Source organism: Lutra lutra, chromosome 2 (genome assembly GCF_902655055.1).
Source record: "Lutra lutra chromosome 2, mLutLut1.2, whole genome shotgun sequence".
Taxonomy (NCBI): Eukaryota; Metazoa; Chordata; class Mammalia; order Carnivora; family Mustelidae; genus Lutra; species Lutra lutra.
The window spans coordinates 69,326,666-69,344,114 of record NC_062279.1 but is presented as its reverse complement, the minus strand read 5'-3'; the positions used below and the strand labels follow the sequence as shown (position 1 = coordinate 69,344,114).

General features: G+C 40.9%; 1 protein-coding gene and 1 pseudogene across 7 annotated transcripts in view; one reads left to right on the top strand and one right to left on the bottom strand.

Moving 5' to 3' along the window:
* The window catches only part of TRIM2 (tripartite motif containing 2), a 118,799-nt gene that overhangs the window by 44,853 nt on the left and 56,497 nt on the right, over window positions 1-17,449 (bottom strand). For 4 of the 7 annotated variants that reach the window (XM_047717683.1, XM_047717679.1, XM_047717684.1 and 1 more), the window contains exons 2-3: window positions 9,434-9,618; window positions 5,168-5,405 (exon numbers count right to left, since the gene is read on the bottom strand). In XM_047717683.1, the coding sequence (XP_047573639.1) occupies window positions 5,168-5,405; window positions 9,434-9,618 (423 nt within the window). The remainder of the gene's footprint in view (window positions 1-5,167; window positions 5,406-9,433; window positions 9,619-17,449) is intronic. The other 3 variants (XM_047717680.1, XM_047717685.1, XM_047717682.1) reach the window with 1 other exon arrangement.
* Window positions 12,008-12,106, top strand: LOC125094586 (uncharacterized; annotated as a pseudogene).

Here is a 17,449-nt window from a genome sequence, read left to right as displayed (position 1 = left end):
AAGTTTTAACCTAAAGGATTCTTTAACTTTGCTGGAATCACCATCTCTAAAAGTGATTCTGCTTAGCAGCTTGTGGGATCCAAGGGTCTCATTTGCTGAGCTGTGCTCAGGAAATACATCTTTAGAAATTCTGTTTGTACCTCAGGCGGCACAGAATATCCTTCTCCCTTATATACTGCATATACAGGGTGCTCTTACTAATTAAAAACAAAGGTCTATATAAACACAGAAGCATACTCACATATTGGAAAAATGTCACTTGTTACCCAACATCAATTTCAGTGGCTACCCAATAATCAGTTATAGGGACTTAACCATAGCGTAACCATTTCCCTAATATTGCACGTTCAGATTATTTCCAATTTTGCTATCACATAAAATTTTCAATTGCCATTTTTCTATCTTCATTCTCTTCTCCAGCAGTTTCCTCAGAAATATTTCTTTTCGTGGAATTACTGAATGAAAGGATAGGAAGTTGCATAAAACGCTCTTTGCAGTTTGACAAATTGACACAAACTTTCTGTAGAGCAATTCACGCTCCTGCCCACGGCATAGGAAAATGTCTCCCCTATCCTCATCAGCACTACCTATTATCTTTAAAAACCTGTACCTAATTTGAAAAGATGTGATTATTTGTGAAGTTTGACATTTTTTCTCATGTGATAATTAGCCATTTTATATCATCTGTGAATTTTCTGAGTTCTTTGCCCATTTTCTCTCATGATATTCATAATTTTCTTTAATTATTAATGCTTACATAATACAAATTTGCTGGGGCATTTTAATTAAGAATTTTACAGTTACTGTTGGGGTGCCTGGGAGGCTCAGGTCATGATCTCAGGGTGCTGGGTCAAGCCCCAAGTCCGGCTTCCCACTTAGCAGGGAGTCTGCTTGTCCCTCTCCCTCTGCCCTTCCTTCTTCTCATGTACTAGCTCTCTCTCTCTCAAATAAATAAATAACTCTTTTTAAAAAATCCTTTTAGCTGTACTGATATCTCTTTATAAGTCCTAATTTGATATAGGCACATTTCCCTTTTGTTGGTTTATCAGGTGTCAAATTATTTCATTAATTAAAAAAAATCAGCTCATAGATTTATTAACTCAATTGTTTTATTATCTTCAAACTAAGTTTATCTTTATTATTTTCCTGCTCTTGGGTTCCATATACTTACTTTGTTTTCCCTAACTCTTTGAATTGAACTTTTTAAATAAAGGAAAATAAACCTATAAAATTTCCTGAGTACAGATTGGACTTTACCCTATACATTTAATAGATAAAGTTTTCACTTTCACTATGTTGTAAATCATCTAATTTTGCAGGGTTTTTTGATTAAATAATTATGAGCTTTTAATAAAGGTCTGGGGTTTTTCTATAATGTATGTTACTAATGCAACTTCAGTGCATTGTGGTATATGAACTTGGTCTACACAAGGGAAAAAATACTGATGGATTTTGGTGACCTAGTTTATGACCAATTTTAATGGCTCTAATTCCCATAGTCTTAACAGCTTAGTTGAACAGATTTTAGCATATGACGTTTTATTTGTGGGAGGCAGAGTCTCAAGTGAAAGAGTACTCTCTTCCCTGAAATTCATCCTCTCTTCTCCAGGTCCATTGATGTCATTCTCCCACTCCTTAGCATCTCTTACCTGGATCACTCAATAAACTCAAAATTGATGTTGCAGCCTTGCATCTCTTCTACTCCCAGGAAAATATCCATCTCCTACTTAAAAGGTTTTCATGTTTCCCTATTGCATATGAAACTTAGGTCAAACATTTTCTCCATGATATTCATAGCTTTCACAATCTCTCCCCAGTTGTCTTTCTAGGATCCTCCCAGTATCCTTCAACTCACCTGTGCTCCCACCGCCAGTGCCCATCTCCATGCTCTCACTGCAAGGAGCTACAGGCTGTTGCCTGAATTCATGACCCTCTTACTTTCACTTATTTTTATTATTATTTTTTTATTTATTTGACAGAGAGCGAGCGCAAGTAGGCAGAGAGGCAGGCAGAGGGGGTGGGGGAAGCAAGCTCCCTGCTGAGCAGAGCCCGATGCGGGGCTTGATCCCAAGACCCTGAGATCATGACCTGAGCCGAAGGCAGAGACTTAACCCACTGAGCCACCCAGGCGCCCCTACCTTCATTTATTGATGTAATCTTTACAGTTGTCAATATTGCTCATTCTATACAATTGCTCTCTTCATCCCAAATTTATACCAGTGTCTAGAGTAGATCTCCTAATATTCCTAAAACTTCACTCCTCTATCAAAGCAAATTTCCAGAGAGCTCCATGCCTGGACTAACTTCAAGACAACTCTTGTACCTGGTCGAAATGCCCTCACAGTCTAGTATTTAGAATGTGAGCTCTAGGAGGAGACGGCTTCAGCAGGAGCCATTGTGAGAGACACTCATAAGAAGAAAACTTAAACAGGGGCACCTGGGTGGCTCAGTCGTTAAGCGTCTGCCTTTAACTCAGGTCATGATCCCGGACTCCTGGGATTGAGCCCTGCATTGGGCTCCCTGCTCCAAGGGAAGCCTGCTTCTCCCTCTCCCACTCCCCCTGCTTGTGTTCCTTCTCTCTCTCTCTCTCTGTCAAATAAATAAATAAATAAAATCTTTAAAAAAAATAAACTAATTGAAGGTACCTTTTAAAGTTCCTTTTACAAAACTTACATGGTAATTCTCCCTTGGAGAACATTGCATAGAAAACCACGGTTACTGACAGCCTGATGTGCTTTCAATTAAATAATGAAAGATATGGAATCCGCAATGTCTCTCTTATTTTGGCTACCTAAAAGCTCAGGATTTTATTGCTTCCTGGTCTAGCTTTTATGATGTGTCAATCAGCTTTGGGACTTAAAACTGTTCAAACTTCAGTTTCTTGGTCTATAAAATGGAGGTAACTAAAAAGAAATAACAGACAAGACAACCAGATAAATAAATAAATAAAATGAAGGTATCTAATACCTACTTTGCAGAGTGGTGTGCACAAAGTCAAGCATGGTATATGGTGCATTCATTCAACAAATATATACCGACTGACTTCTAAGAGACTGAATTCACAAATGGACAAAGGCCAGATCATATATAAAAATAGAACCCTAACCCACGTCCTGTCCGGGAAAGCAATCCCTTTACCTTCAATAAACAAGCCGGGAAGCCAGCCTGTACTTCCTACAGAATACTATCTCTACTAACAATCCAAAAAGCTAAACAATAACATCTATGGCAGTTGGCCCCAAATGGCTAGGAATGGATTATGGAGAGCTTCTGTAAATTTATCCCCACTTCCACTTAATATCAACCAGAGAAAACCAAATATATACTCCTAAACCAGTCACATGCAATGCCCCACTTCTAATTAGCCTGCCTCCAGCTTCCCCATGCCAACAGAGTCCAGTCAGAGCAACCCTAAAGCCTTCCCTTTTGTCTACTGTAGAGCTTTTCCATTCCTCTGCCTGCCTTTGAGTCTCTGCCAAAACATAAGCAGTGGTGGCTGACTCTTTGCTATAGCAAGTTCAGAGTACATGGCCTCTGTTTATTTCTATATTTCCATGTATAAGACACTGCACTTAGTGCTAGGAATATAATGGTGAACATGGTCCCTGCCCTTCTGGAGTTCACTTTCTTTTTTTAAGATTTTAATTATTTATTTGACAGAGAGCTTTTTTTCAAGATTTTAATTATTTATTTGAGAGAAAGAGAGAGACAGTGTAGGTGGAGAAGAGAGGGAGAAGCAGGCTCCCCACTGAGCAGGGAGCCTAATGCGGGACTCGATCCCAGGACCCTGACATCAAGACCTGAGCCGAAAGCAGGCACCTAACCGACTGAGCCACCCAGGCGCCCCTGGAGTTCACTTTCTAAAAGTAACACCAGTGGATCAACTGGCCAGCAAATATACAGATATAGGCAAGCAGAGCCCAGTGAATGGCATGAAGGAAATCAAGAAAGTGATATAAGGCCCAGGAACTGGGTGTCAGAGGTGGTCTGCCTCAGACAGGCAGTTAGAGAAGACTGCTCTGTGTGGAAGAAATCGGAGCTGAAATATGAAGGATGAGAGTGAGCTAGCCACATAGAGAGGGAACATGGAGCACTGTAGGCAGAAGGCTTAGAGAACAGTCAAGCCCCAAGGTGGGAAACTACATGGCAAGTTCTAGGCCAGTGAGGCTGGGGTGTAGTGGGCAGACAGAGTGGTATGAAACGAAGTAAATAAGTAATAGTTATGTCTAATAATTATTGCTCTGCTCTAACAATAATAATTGATAGCTTGCTTGATGGTGATTTTATTATCTCTAGGCCTTCTATTATAAGCAGTTTCTTATACTTTTGAAGCGGCCATTATAAAGAAAAAAAGGAATAAAATCATTGATAAGAAATAATTTCAATAGCTAACATTTATCAAGAGCTTACTATGACGCTTTCTGCGCCTTAAACATCTGATTCTTGAAGTAATCCCATGCAGTAAATACTATTACTACTTCTTTTTTGCAGATGAGGACGTGAGACACAGAATTTAATAAACCCGGCAGAGCTGACACCAGGAAGTTGAAGAGCGGGATTTGAACCAGGCAATCAGAATCCAAAGCCAGTGCTTAGGCAATGCAGTCTCTTCAAGGGGCTGAGCTATTGTGAATCAGTGATTTGATGGTACACATGGGTCCTCCTAGGTTTCTAATAGTTATGCTTGCTACTAGCAGGAAATACGTTTGAAATTCATCATCTACAACCTATTATCAAGGATTCACACGTCTTCAGATTCTATATATTATGAAGGATTAGGGCTTCATGGAGCATGGGAAACATTTCCCTCATAAGAAAAACAAAGAACTCTAATTAATTAACATTTTAATCATCATTCTCAATTTGGAGAATTTATCTATTATTGAGTCTTTATCCATAATTTACTCTACAGATGTTTATGTGGGTCTAAGAATACCCACTTTGCAAATATGGGTCTGTCTCCTGGGTGCTATTAGACCCAACAAAGACTGATTTTATTATTTACATGCATTTGATCAGAGCACGTTAGCAGGCAAAACAGTCTGAGCATTGCGAAGAATACCTTTTAACTGCCCATTTCCAGGATGGAGTTCTGAGTGCCTAACCTCTGACTGCCTGAAGCCCACCCAGCTGGAAGCCAGGCCATGCCCCCGCTGCACTCACTTACATTCCCATCGTGGTTTGGGCAAGAGAGAGGCTTTCCCGCAGCCACCGCGGTGACCGTCTCCAGGATGGAGGACTCCTCAGCGTCGCTGCCCGGCGTTCGCTGCAGCACGTCCATCAGGTTCGTGATGAAGAAGTTGTTCTGGAGCGCGGCCACCCCCTTCTCGGGCAGGATGGAGGTCTGGCGGCACACAGGGCAGGAGAGGGTGAGGCTGTGGGCGGGAATGTAGTTCTGCAGGCACCTGTCATGGGGGCAGAAGCAGGGGGACTGTCAGCGCAAGGGGCTCACGGGCTATAACGGGACCAGCTCCTTTCACAGGTGGCATGCATGTCCTCTGCACCTGTATGGGCTCCTTTGTAGAAACTCCCACTCGAGTCTCCTTTTCTAGGAAAATAAGATTTCCGGAACCAAGAGGTAAGGTGTACTCACATGAGCACTGTCAGCTGATGGGATTAATGATGAAGCTCAAGGAGAAGGATAATATCATTGACTCTGGTGGTGTTCCATGGAGCCTCGCCATGCTCAAGCAGCACTGGCCTCTCCAGGGAGTTTGAAAGAAGTGCAGAATCTCAGGTGCTACTCCGGGCCTGCTTGAATCAGCTCCCCGGGGGGCTTTATGCACAATGAAAGGTTGGGAAGCACTGTTCAAGAATATCCAGTGTCGTGTTCACAGACTTGTGGACTTTTACAATGGGGAGAAATGGGTCAAAGTTTTCCATTGGTGTTGAAATGTTTTTTTTTTTTACGTACAAATGCATAAGCAGATCTCAGATGTTAAAAACATATCCCGAGGGGTGCCTGGGTGGCTCAGTTGGTTAAGTGACTGCCTTCTGCTCAGGTCATGATCTTGGAGTCCCAGGATCGCGTCCTGCATCAGGCTCCCTGCTCAGCAGGGAGTCTGCTTCTCCTTCTGACCTCTCCCCTCTCATGCTCTTTCTCACTCTCTCAAATAAATAAATAAATAAATAATCTTAAAAAGAAAGAAAAGAAAAGAAAAAAGAAAGAAAAAGAAAGAGAAGAAGAAAGGAAAGAAAGAAGAAGAAAGAAGAAAGAAGAAGAAGAAAAAAGAAAAGAAGAAAAGAAAGAAGAAAAAGAAAGAAAGGAAAAGAGAAAAAAGAAAGAAAGAAGAAGAAAGAAAAAGAAAGAAAAAGAAAAAAGAAGAAAGGAAAAAGAAAGAAGAAAGAAAGAAAAGAAAAACAAAGAAAAGAAAGGGGAAAAAAGAAAAGAAAGAGAAAGAAAGAAAAAGAAGAGAAAAGAAAGAAAAGAAAGAAAGGGAAAACAAGGAAGGAAGGAAGGAAGAAAGAAAGAAAGAAAGAAAGAAAAAGAAGAAAGAAAGAAAGAAAGAAAAGAAAAGAAAGAAAAGAAAAGAAAAGAAAACCATATCCTGGGGAAAAGACTGTGTTTGAAGCAGGGATAGGACACCCAGAGACACATCAACATGATCTTTTCTCGCCTCTACTCAACAGGCAATTGATTAACTCAATCATATAATTAGCAAAATGCATTGTTAATAATGACTTACATATGTGTTGCTCGCTAGATTCAAAGTACTTGTAATAACCCCATGAAGTAGGTACTTTAGACACATGAAGGAACACAGGCAGAGGGAAGAAAAGTCACTCTCAGAACTCCGGTGGAAAAGGGCACTGGGCAAACCCAGTGCAAATCCAGGCAACTGGGCGTTAGAACCTACGGTCTCCATAACTACTGTGCACAGCGTTTGTTTCCCTGTTGCTCCACCAAGTGGAATTTGAAAACCTCTGATCTAGTCTCATTCCTCTTACTATGTACATAAGGAAACTGACATCAAGGAGGTTAATTGACTTTCCTGTGTCCCAGAAGTAGCTATCTCTGAATCAATACTAGAAACAAAACAGCTTTTGCTAAGGTCACTGAGAGCATCTACATCCAGACAACAGACATTTTTTGCTCCTTTCTCAGTAGCACTCATCAAACTTGACCACTGCCTCCGAGCTGTTCTCTTTTGAAACTTTATCTTCCCTTGTTTGTGATAATTCACGTACTTGGTTCTCTGATGTGCTCTGTCTTTTCTGCTGAGCCACACAGTCTGTGTGTGTCTCCCGGGGACATCATATCCACATGCATGGCCATACGTACAACACTCCCATATTTCTAATTCTTCCACAGATGTCTCCTCTGAGCCCCTGATCTCCACACCAATAGCTTTCTTGGCATTTCCCCTTAGATGTCTCACAGGTCCTAAAACTTGTTATGTCCAAACCCAGAGCTATGTTCTACCCCCAAACCAGGTCCTCTTCTCTCTCAATGAGCAGTACCTCCATCCATTCATCTAGGCAAAGCAGGTACTGGGAGCCGTGCTGAAAACAGTCATTTCCTTAGTGTCCATTTTCCACATCCAACCCACCACTGAAGGCTGGAAATGCCTAAATACCTTCCAATGTTTCCAGTTCTTGTTATCTGATTTACACCATCCTTTCCTGGGTTTTTGGAATAGCTCTGTATACTATCACCCACCTTCAAATCCTCTAACCTTTCTCCATATCGCAACCAGAGTGACCTTCTCAAAACTCATTCCACGTGAAAATCTCCACCACCGGCCATCAGATGGAGGAACCGAAGTGAATGGGGCTAGACCCAACCAAGAGGGCTGGGAGCAGACCCAGGACAGCCCAGAAGTGTTGCTTCTTTTTTCTTTTCTTTCTTTTTTTTTTTTTTTAAGATTTTATTTATTTATTTGTCAGAGAGAGAGAGAGAGAGCGAACACACACAAGCAGGCAGAGGCCGAGAGAGAAGCAGGCTCCCTGCAAAGCAGGGAGCCCAATGCGGGACTCAATCCCAGGACCCTGGGATCATGACCTGAGACAAAGGCAGCGGCTTAACCGACTGAGCCACCCAGGCGTTCCAGAAGTGTTGCTTCTTACCTCTCAGAGCAAGTAAATGGGAGTCAAACAACTGCCTGGCTGGGCACTGAGCAAGGGCAGCTCAGCCAAGCTCAGACTGAGTGGCCCTCAGTGCTGTATAGAAAGAGGCCGACTACTGCACATCAAATAATGATCGTACCATGTAAGCCCAGGGGCAGAGGGACATTTAGCTGGTGTTCATGTTTTAGATACACCCATTAAGTGGGGAGGAGAAAAATCACTCTCCATTTAGTCATTTTGGAATATAATTACAACATACATACATCAAAGTATAAAATGAATAAAGTAAAAGGTGCTAGTGCCCTAAATAACACCACTTAAACAAACAAAACTCTACACACACACACACACACACACACAGACATACACACACCCCAAAATAACCCTCTAAAAAGCAAACAGTCAAAAACCCACAATGACCAGTAACAAATCCACCTTCTCCCTCTATCCATGGCCTGGAAGGTATGGTTATTCTGTTGCAACTGACATCTTCCAAAGTAAATCACCTTTAACAAATGTATATGAAATTGATGGCAAATGTAATTAGCAGTGATTTAAAGCCATTGGAAATACCAATTTCCTCTTCTATAATAAGAATTAACACATTTTAATTATGTCTGTTTAATAATAATAGAAAATGTATTTAACAAGATGCTATAAACCTAATTACCATATTTGTTTTTAAGGAAAAAAAATATAACCTTATTACCTACAAACTTTATATGCTTAATTGCTTACATGCTAAGTTAAATAAGAAGGTAAAGATGTATTTTGATAACTGATTAACTCAATGGAAAAAACTATTCAAGAAGGATAAAGAAATGTGTTTTCATACATAGCAAATTGCATATTCAGGTAATTTACAATTATTTCATACACACAGTCTTTTCTTCATCTGAAACATCCTATGTTCCTTAGTATACATCTTCTGAAGTATCTTTGAGAGGAAGCACTCCCTTTTAACTAACTCCTCAATACATAGGTATCTTACTGATGTGTTCTTTGGAAGGAAATAACAGATTTTTAACTGACCCTCACCAGAGATCCTCTGTGAGGGAACTGTGGTCAGCAAAAATTGTTTGACAAAGAACAAAGGAAAACTCTTAAATTTTTAAATTTTAAAATATTTAATGCTCCAAGTCCTGGGGAGATGAATCTATAGCTACTGGATTGCTTTCTCTCACTTATAATGATTTAAAATAGAATAAATTATTGGCAATTCATGATTATGTTTCTAGATGTCTATCATAAGCACAAAAGACTTACTGTGCCCCCAGGTAAAAGGAGAATTCTGGAAAGAACCCTTTAGTGGGTTATAAGAGATCGATCTGTGAACCTCTCTTCTCTGGGGACAAAGGAGGCTTACCTCTCGCAGAAAGTGTGCAGACAGGGGAGAACCTTGGGATTCTTGTACCGTTCCAGGCATATACTGCAGATCAGAAACTGCTTGTCAATCTGGCGCACCACAGGACTTGGGATGTTGGTGGCTTCACTGGCCATCCTAGACCACTGACATGGGAGGCCGGCTGTCTTTGACCCTGCACGCTGCTGCTGTCAGACAGGAAAGATATATAATAACTTGTAAGTACACATCAATCACTGGTCCATTCCCTACAGGCGTTGTGTTATGAATACAGGAGAAGTCCATGCCGGTGACCTCAAAATGACCATAACCAACCCTCAATGCCTGTTGATTTTGTAAATCAGTAAAATGGTGACATGCTCACCATGCAAATGAAACAAATTAGAAGAAGTGTGTTGTCTAAAGAGGCATGTTTGCTGGTTTTCAAAGCAGACACAGTTGAGGGGATAAATACTTATATAGCTCTGACGGTTCATGTCTTCATTCATGACTATATTTGACTATATGCCTATAGTCTTATTAAAATATAGTCTTTGAGGCACCTGGGTGGCTCTATTGATTAAGCGGCTGCCTTCGGCTCAGGTCATGGTCCCGGGCTCCTGGGATGGAGCCCAACGTCAATCTCTTTGCTCAGTGGGGAGCCTGGGTTCTCCCCTGCCTGCCACCTCCCTGCTTGTGCTTGCTCTCTCCCTCTGTGTGTGTGTGTGTGTGTGTGTGTGTCAAATAAATAAATAAGGTCATATCTTGGGATCCAGCCCCACTTGGATTCCCACATCAGGCTCCCTGCTAAGCAGGGAGCCTGCTTCTCCCTCTCCCTCTGCCTGCCGTTCCCCTTGCTTGTGCTTGCTCACTCTCCCACTCTCCCAGATAAATAAATAAATAAAATGTTAAAAAAATATATGGTCTATATTAAATAGTATTAGTCTCATTAAGATAAAATGTTTTCCCGACTATTGTGCTTGGAGAGGATCAAAATGTCACTCCAGAACACGCCATCTTGACATAAGGATTATTTTGAGCTGAGAGCGACTGGAAATCAGGAGACATGGTGGGGACATGATGGGGTGGCCAGAGGGGTTGGCGGGAGGGGGAAAGGGGGTGTGGGTACTCTGCCTCTCCCATCTTCCTAAAAACAGAGCATAGACTTCCCATTTGTAAAGAAGCCCCACTCTCGCAAACGAAAACGAGGAGACTTAATCATCCCAAGAGAGAGCACGGGAGGGGAGTCTGCGAAACAAACCTTACTAAACCACCCTTATGTACCATACATTTCCTGGTCGCTATCCCACAATGTACTGCTCCTAAACCCCCCTTCCCTTTGTCTGGCCACTTCTCCACAATTTGTCATCCTTTGTTAAAATAGTACATAAGCTCCCAGGTCGAACTGCCTCTTTGGGTTTTCACTTCCTTTCTGTGAAGCCCACATGCATGTAACATTAAAAATATTAAATTAATAAACATCCATAGAATACAATATATATACTATTTTGGAAAAATGAACTACCAATAAAATGTGTACACCTTTCTCTCCTGATAGTCTTTTTGTCAGTTTAATTCACAGGCTTCAGTGATAGAATTTAAGTGTGGTCTTGACCCTGTGTTTAAAGCTGGGCAATCCATCAATCACATTTACAGAATCAACAATTCTACACTTTTTAATGGAAACTCTTTTCAAATGTGAATGATAGTTCTTTCTCCCCACCAAATCACCAAATTTTTTAAAAGCATGTCAACTTTTATTAAGAAAATTCTATTTGTATGTATTTGAGTATAATTACATATGTGACACATCCATTTTCCAACTCTATGTTTCTAGATAAGCTCATTAAAGAGCATGATTAATAAACAGATAGAACCTTGTGAAAGCACCTGCTATACAAGAGTGTCACGTTCAAGTAGAACTCTCTGCATTTGTTAAAAGCGTGTGACATATCTAATTAGCCCGCATTATCTGCTAGCTCTTTCATAAACTGTCTCCCCAAAGAACTAGTATAGAGAATGATTATTCATTGATTGGATTAAATGTGGCTCATCTCTCAGGAGCTCAAAATGTTGACACATCATCTGCTTTTCTTTAACCACATCCCTATGACATCAGAATAGGGAAGGGAGGGCGCCTGGGTGACTCGGGCATTAAGCGTCTGCCTTTTGCTCAGGTCATGATCCTGGGATCCTGAGATAGAGCCCCACATCGGGCTCCCTGCTCAGAGGGAAGCCTACTCCACCCTTTCCCACTCCCCCTGCTTGTGTTCCCTCTCTCTCTTGCTGTGTCTCTGTCAAATAAGTAAATAAAAATCTTAAAAAAAAAAATAGGAAAGGGAAGGAATGGATTTATCTGTCTTTAAGATAAGGAAACCCATGCTGAGGGTTTAAATGACTAACCCAAGGTCATCCAGTAAAATCAGTGAATCCAGAAGCTCAGATTTCAAGTCTTATGCCTTATCTGATACCTAATCTTAAACAAGTTTAACACTTTCCAGTATGGTGTGTGTGTGTGTGTGTGTGTGTGTGTGTGTGTGTGAGAGAGAGAGAGAGAGAGAGAAAGAGAGAGAAAGAGAGAGAGATAAAAATTATGGGGTGCTCACTGCAGTAGCACTAAAATTGGAATGATACAGAAGATTGACTTGGCCCCTGAGCAAGGATGATGCCCAAATTTGTGAAGTATTTCACATTAAAAAAAAAAAAAAAAAGCATATGAACTTTTCAGTTAAAATCAATTAAAAATAATTTTAATTTTAATAGCTTTTGAAAAGTTTCATATCGCCCTTTGAGTTTCATATCGCCCTTTGAAATAATCAGTCATGCTGAGTATTGAAAAAAGAAAGAAAACATCATATTGGTTTTAGTCTTTTTTTAATCTTAGAATTTTAGGGTTTGGGCAAGAAAAAGAAAAAAAAACATTTGTTTTAATCACATGATATACATCGGCTAAATGAAATTTCCTGAGGTGACATTTCTATCCTCAACACTGAAATAAAAACATTTCATTCTAATTTTTATCCTAATTTTTTTTTAAAGATTTTATTTATTTGTCAGAGAGAGAGAGAGAGAGCAAGAGAGCGAGCACAGGCAGAGAGAGTGGCAGGCAGAGGCAGAGGGAGAAGGAGGCTCCCTGCCGAGCAAGGAGCCCGATGGGAGACTGGATCCCAGGATGCTGGGATCATGACCTGAGCCGAAGGCAGCCGCTTAACCAACTGAGCCAGCCAGACGTCCCTAATTTTTATCCTAATTTTATGATCATTATTGTAGTGGGTGAGAGTAAGTCTTTGTTAGTATTGTTAATTTATATGGTAAATTAAGTTTAGTCCAAACACTGATTTAAAATCATGACAATAGGGGCGCCTGGGTGGCTCAGTGGGTTAAGCCGCTGCCTTCGGCTCAGGTCATGATCTCAGGGTCCTGGGATCGAGGCCCGCATCGGGCTCTCTGCTCAGCAGGGAGCCTGCTTCCCTCTCTCTCTCTCTCTCTCTCTGCCTGCCTCTCTGTCTACTTGTGATCTCTCTCTGTCAAATAAATAAATAAAATCTTTAAAAAAAAAAATAAAATCATGACAATATTACTGATCTGTCACAAGTGACTTGTTGAAGACATCTGGATTTGCAGGATTCTCAGAATCAACACAAAAGCTTTCCAACCCTGAAAGACTCCCCAAACTGAGACTTTGCCAGGGTAATGATCATTCCCTGAGTATAACTGGATACCCACAACAGAAAGCCACTTTGACTGCTCCTAAAGGAATAATGTGCTGAGGAAAATGGAGGCACAGAATATGCCAATAAGCACCGTGGGAAGCTCTCCACCAGTCTGAATATGCCGCAAGGAATACACATAAAATGTATGACAGCCTTTAATCACAGAGTTTGGGCCCTACCAGTTTCTGGTCGTTTTGATTAGAAAAGCAATAAATAGTCGTCTAGATTCTCGGCTGTTCTCCTTTCCCCCATGTTGGTTTCTGAAGTGTCAGAGATCCTTCTTACTCACAAGGCCAGCAGAAATAAGCACGTGCTAGAGAGATCAGAACACTGAACAACTCTTCTCTTGGAGGCCCACAAAATCAGTTTCTGGAGGGGCACACCCCAAATATGCCGCAGGTGGACTTCTGTCTCTGAAGGAACCTGAGTCCTTTCGGATGTAGGAACTAGCACCACACATACTGACAAAAGGCCAATAGAAAAGAAGTGGCAGAGGAGGGGAGGCAAGCAGAGCCATTTTTAAACTATATAAACAGCCCACATAGTGTGCTGTTGATATTAACCAGCCATGAGAGCTCTCCCTGAGTGGGGAGACTGGCTGAGTTTCCTTCTCAGGGGAAAACCAACAGCAATACTGCTTACAGAGGTGTTCGGGCCTCCTCTCAATAGCACCTTCTCAATCAGACCATTCTGTTTAAAATTGAAACTTGCCCCCCTCACCCCCGCATCCCCTGGAACTTGCTACCTCCTGTCCTTGCTCTATGTCTCTCTGTAGCATGGTCACTTTCCGCTATATTACGTAATATGTTTATCTGGCACCACTGGCTCCTCCCCCACGTCTCCAGGATGTAAGATTCACGAAGGCAGGGATTTTTGTCTGACTGCTCACTGCAGGAGTCTCAGCACCTAGAACTCTTCCTGGAATGTGATAGACACTCCTTTCTTTGAAGGAACTGAACAAGTCAAGTGTCCCATGGGAATGGACTCAGTCCCAGTATCATAAAAGAGTGGCATGAGCTGACTTACACAACAAAGAGCATGGTTGTCACCAGTCACGTGAATGTTTTCATTTGACATCAGACATTACCTGCCTTCCAGGGTGATCATCTAATCTCTAGCAAGATAAGCCATCAGCCAGAGGGTAAATATTTAGGGATATACTTTAACACACTCACAAATGCAGAAAAAAAACTGAGAACCACTGAGGACACCTCTGCGTGGAAATACAAAGTCTAAGAAGGTTGACACATAAATTCCTCATTAGTGGGGTGTGCCAACTCAACAGCTTTTGAGGGTAACGGCAATGCAATGAGCGTGTAACAGAATCCTGGGGCATAGAAAAACCCTATCCCAGCATTTCTTGCCTCATGTCATCTCTGGTTTTTTTCCTGGCACAGGTTCTCAAATCTCCTAGAACTTGATGGAAACTACAACCAAGTGGAAAAGCAGAACTTGAGAGGAGGGGAGGAAACAAGGAAAATGCCTGTGTCCATAATTCTAGGGTTGAGACCACAATTCCCACCCCAGATTATACCATTTAGATCAGAAAATGATCCCAATGTTTTCTTGCTGACACCAAAGTGAGGAAGAGCAAGAAGGGAGGGTGGAAGACAAATGACAACCTGAAAGCCCTCGTCTTGAGAAGGGGAGAGAGTTGGTGACAACTTGTTGGCTGGGCTAGGAAACATGGTTGGGAAACAGGTCAAGATTCCTTTAGAAAATAAAGTTTGAACATGTGATTTGCGGGTAGGAGGCAGCATATTTGATTATATACCATCGTAAAGGCACTGGATTCCATTTCTATTTAATTTTATGGCATTTGTGGGTGACTGCTTCTCTTTGTCGCCACTTAGCCGGCTTTATCTATTAGCAATGTTACATTTTTGCTATTCTTGGACCAATGACAATGGTGCAGACACACTAAAATCAGCTTCCCAAGAAGTTAAAAATCTGACGGTGGATTTGTAGAAAGAAAATCTCAAACTATTAGGATTATCTGTAACTCACAATGTTCTATCTTTTACCTGCCAGGACAGGCAGTACCTAGAACTCAAGCACGGTGAAACATGATTAGAGAAACAAGTATTCTTAGATTTCAAAATTTATGAACATATTATTATTCACCTGCAACTGAATTTGCATTGTTACAGAGGACTTGACTAGAAGAAAGAAAGGAGGACAATCTTCAGTGAAATTGAAACAGGGTGACCTATTTCTAGTTAAATCAAGCATCTATCCCAATGGGCCACTTCGTAAGTTAGAAGGCCAGATGCAATATCTTTTCTGATAGTATGTGCATAACATGTGTGTCTGGGGATAAGTGGCTGTATATTCAGGAGGCCTTCCGCTTTAACTTCTGTCTCCAGGCAAGGCGGTGCCCGAGCTTTCCAAGGGTTCCTCTTGTTTCCAGGATCAGATGTATGACAGCTTCCTCAGGTTGCTGGGTCTTACCATAGGGAAGCTGAATTTTGCCAAGCCCCCAACCTGTCTTTAGGAGATTTATACCTATTTCCTCCACCTCTTAGTATAGATAACTGTTTCCCATTGCCTTCTTCATAGAAGTCCTCACCTTTTACAACATCATGAAGTCAGTTCTTAAGATCTGCTTTGGGTTTTCTAAGTTGCAGAAGGCAGGATCTGTGTGATGGAGTGTTAAGTGGTCGAGCTAATTGACATTCATTTTACAGTGCCCTGGGACAGTCAAGACCGTGGGATCTCCTCTCTCCTTGCCACGCCTCCTCCCTTGCTCGCCTTTGGGACTACAAGGAGGCTGCATATTCTTGGACCACAAAAGAGGCAGAGGACAACCAAGGCCCTAAACTCTGGGATTTGGGTGAGGTTAGCAAGAAGGGGAAGAGAAATGTATTCCACATCAGAACCTCACAAGGCATAGTCCCACACAACAGCAAACCCCCTTTTCCCCCTGGTGGATAGGAAGTACATTATTTAATTCTATTGCTGATTAGAATAAATGTTTACCTTAATACGTTTTCAAGAAGAAGAATAAAAAGCACTTAGTGGAGAAATGGAGGCGACTGCAAACATGAAGGCAGGCGAGGGTAAAGTAAAGAGAGTAGAAAGACTAGCATGCAGATAGCAGTAATAAAGCTATCCTCCACGGTGCACTTTGAATAATTACACTGGCTCATTTTTTACCTCAGTCTTGGTTTAATCTAAACCTCCACCTTCGAGGAAGAAACCTGATCGGATCATTTCAGATAATCCTCACAATAATAATATTCAGAGAACTCCAATAGCCAACCCCAATATAGAACAAATTCTGTTCTGACACTAAAACCCTTACATAAGTAATAAAGGGCACAGATGGCATCAGACATTTAAAAAAAAAAGCGATCACAGGTGTGTGCAAATTATAATATGCCACAATTAGAAGTAATTCAGTCACATTTTTTAAACAAAAGAACTATGAGAGTAAATAATTTGGCAGCAATTTTTTTAAAGTTTGAAAGTATTTCTCTTCAAAAATACATACAAATATTTTGTTAAAGTCTTAGTTTTAATCGAGAGATAGGAAGAGAAGCACAAGGGAGTCTTAAAGATTAAACCTAGGTTAAATTTTTTAAAATTGCTACATAGACAGCAATTTTTTGACTTAAAGATAGAAGAAGTCATAAGTCTGGAGAAATTAATGTTCTCCAATATCCAAATGAAGGACATTTTCAATTCTTAGTAAGACAAAGAATGAATATTTTTACTTATTTCACAAGCAACAAAATCCACGAGCTTTATCATATAAGTTAAAAAAAAAAAGTCCTCTCAGGATTATAATATTAACTATGGTGAAAAATATGTATGATTTACTCTCCATTATTAAAATATGTGGAACATATATCATGCATTCCTACTTCTTGAAATAGGCACATTCTATCAGAGAACGTTTGTAGATTCAGTCCTATTTTAACCTTTCCAATGCAAATCACTTGGGTCTTTCTAGGAGAAAACTGGAAAGAAATACTTAGAGGTTTAGGAAAGGCCACTTCTCACGTCTCTGTAACAAAAAGCTGCTTTCACAGCACACATGAAACTTCTCATTGTGTGCTTGCTCGGGAGGGGCGTGCATTATTTAACATTACAGCGGGTTAGGACCTATGCTGCTAAAGCATGTGCCTGAAAATAATGAAAGGCACCAGAAAATAGGTTCACACTAAGCAGAACTGAATCCTAGTACTTAAGAAATCATTTTAAGAATCTGGACAAACAATGCCTCTCCTTACGACGTATTCTAGTCTAAAAATAAATAAATAAACAAAACCGTTAACAATTTACTCACAAGGAATAAAACCACAGTAATCCGATTGAAGCCAAA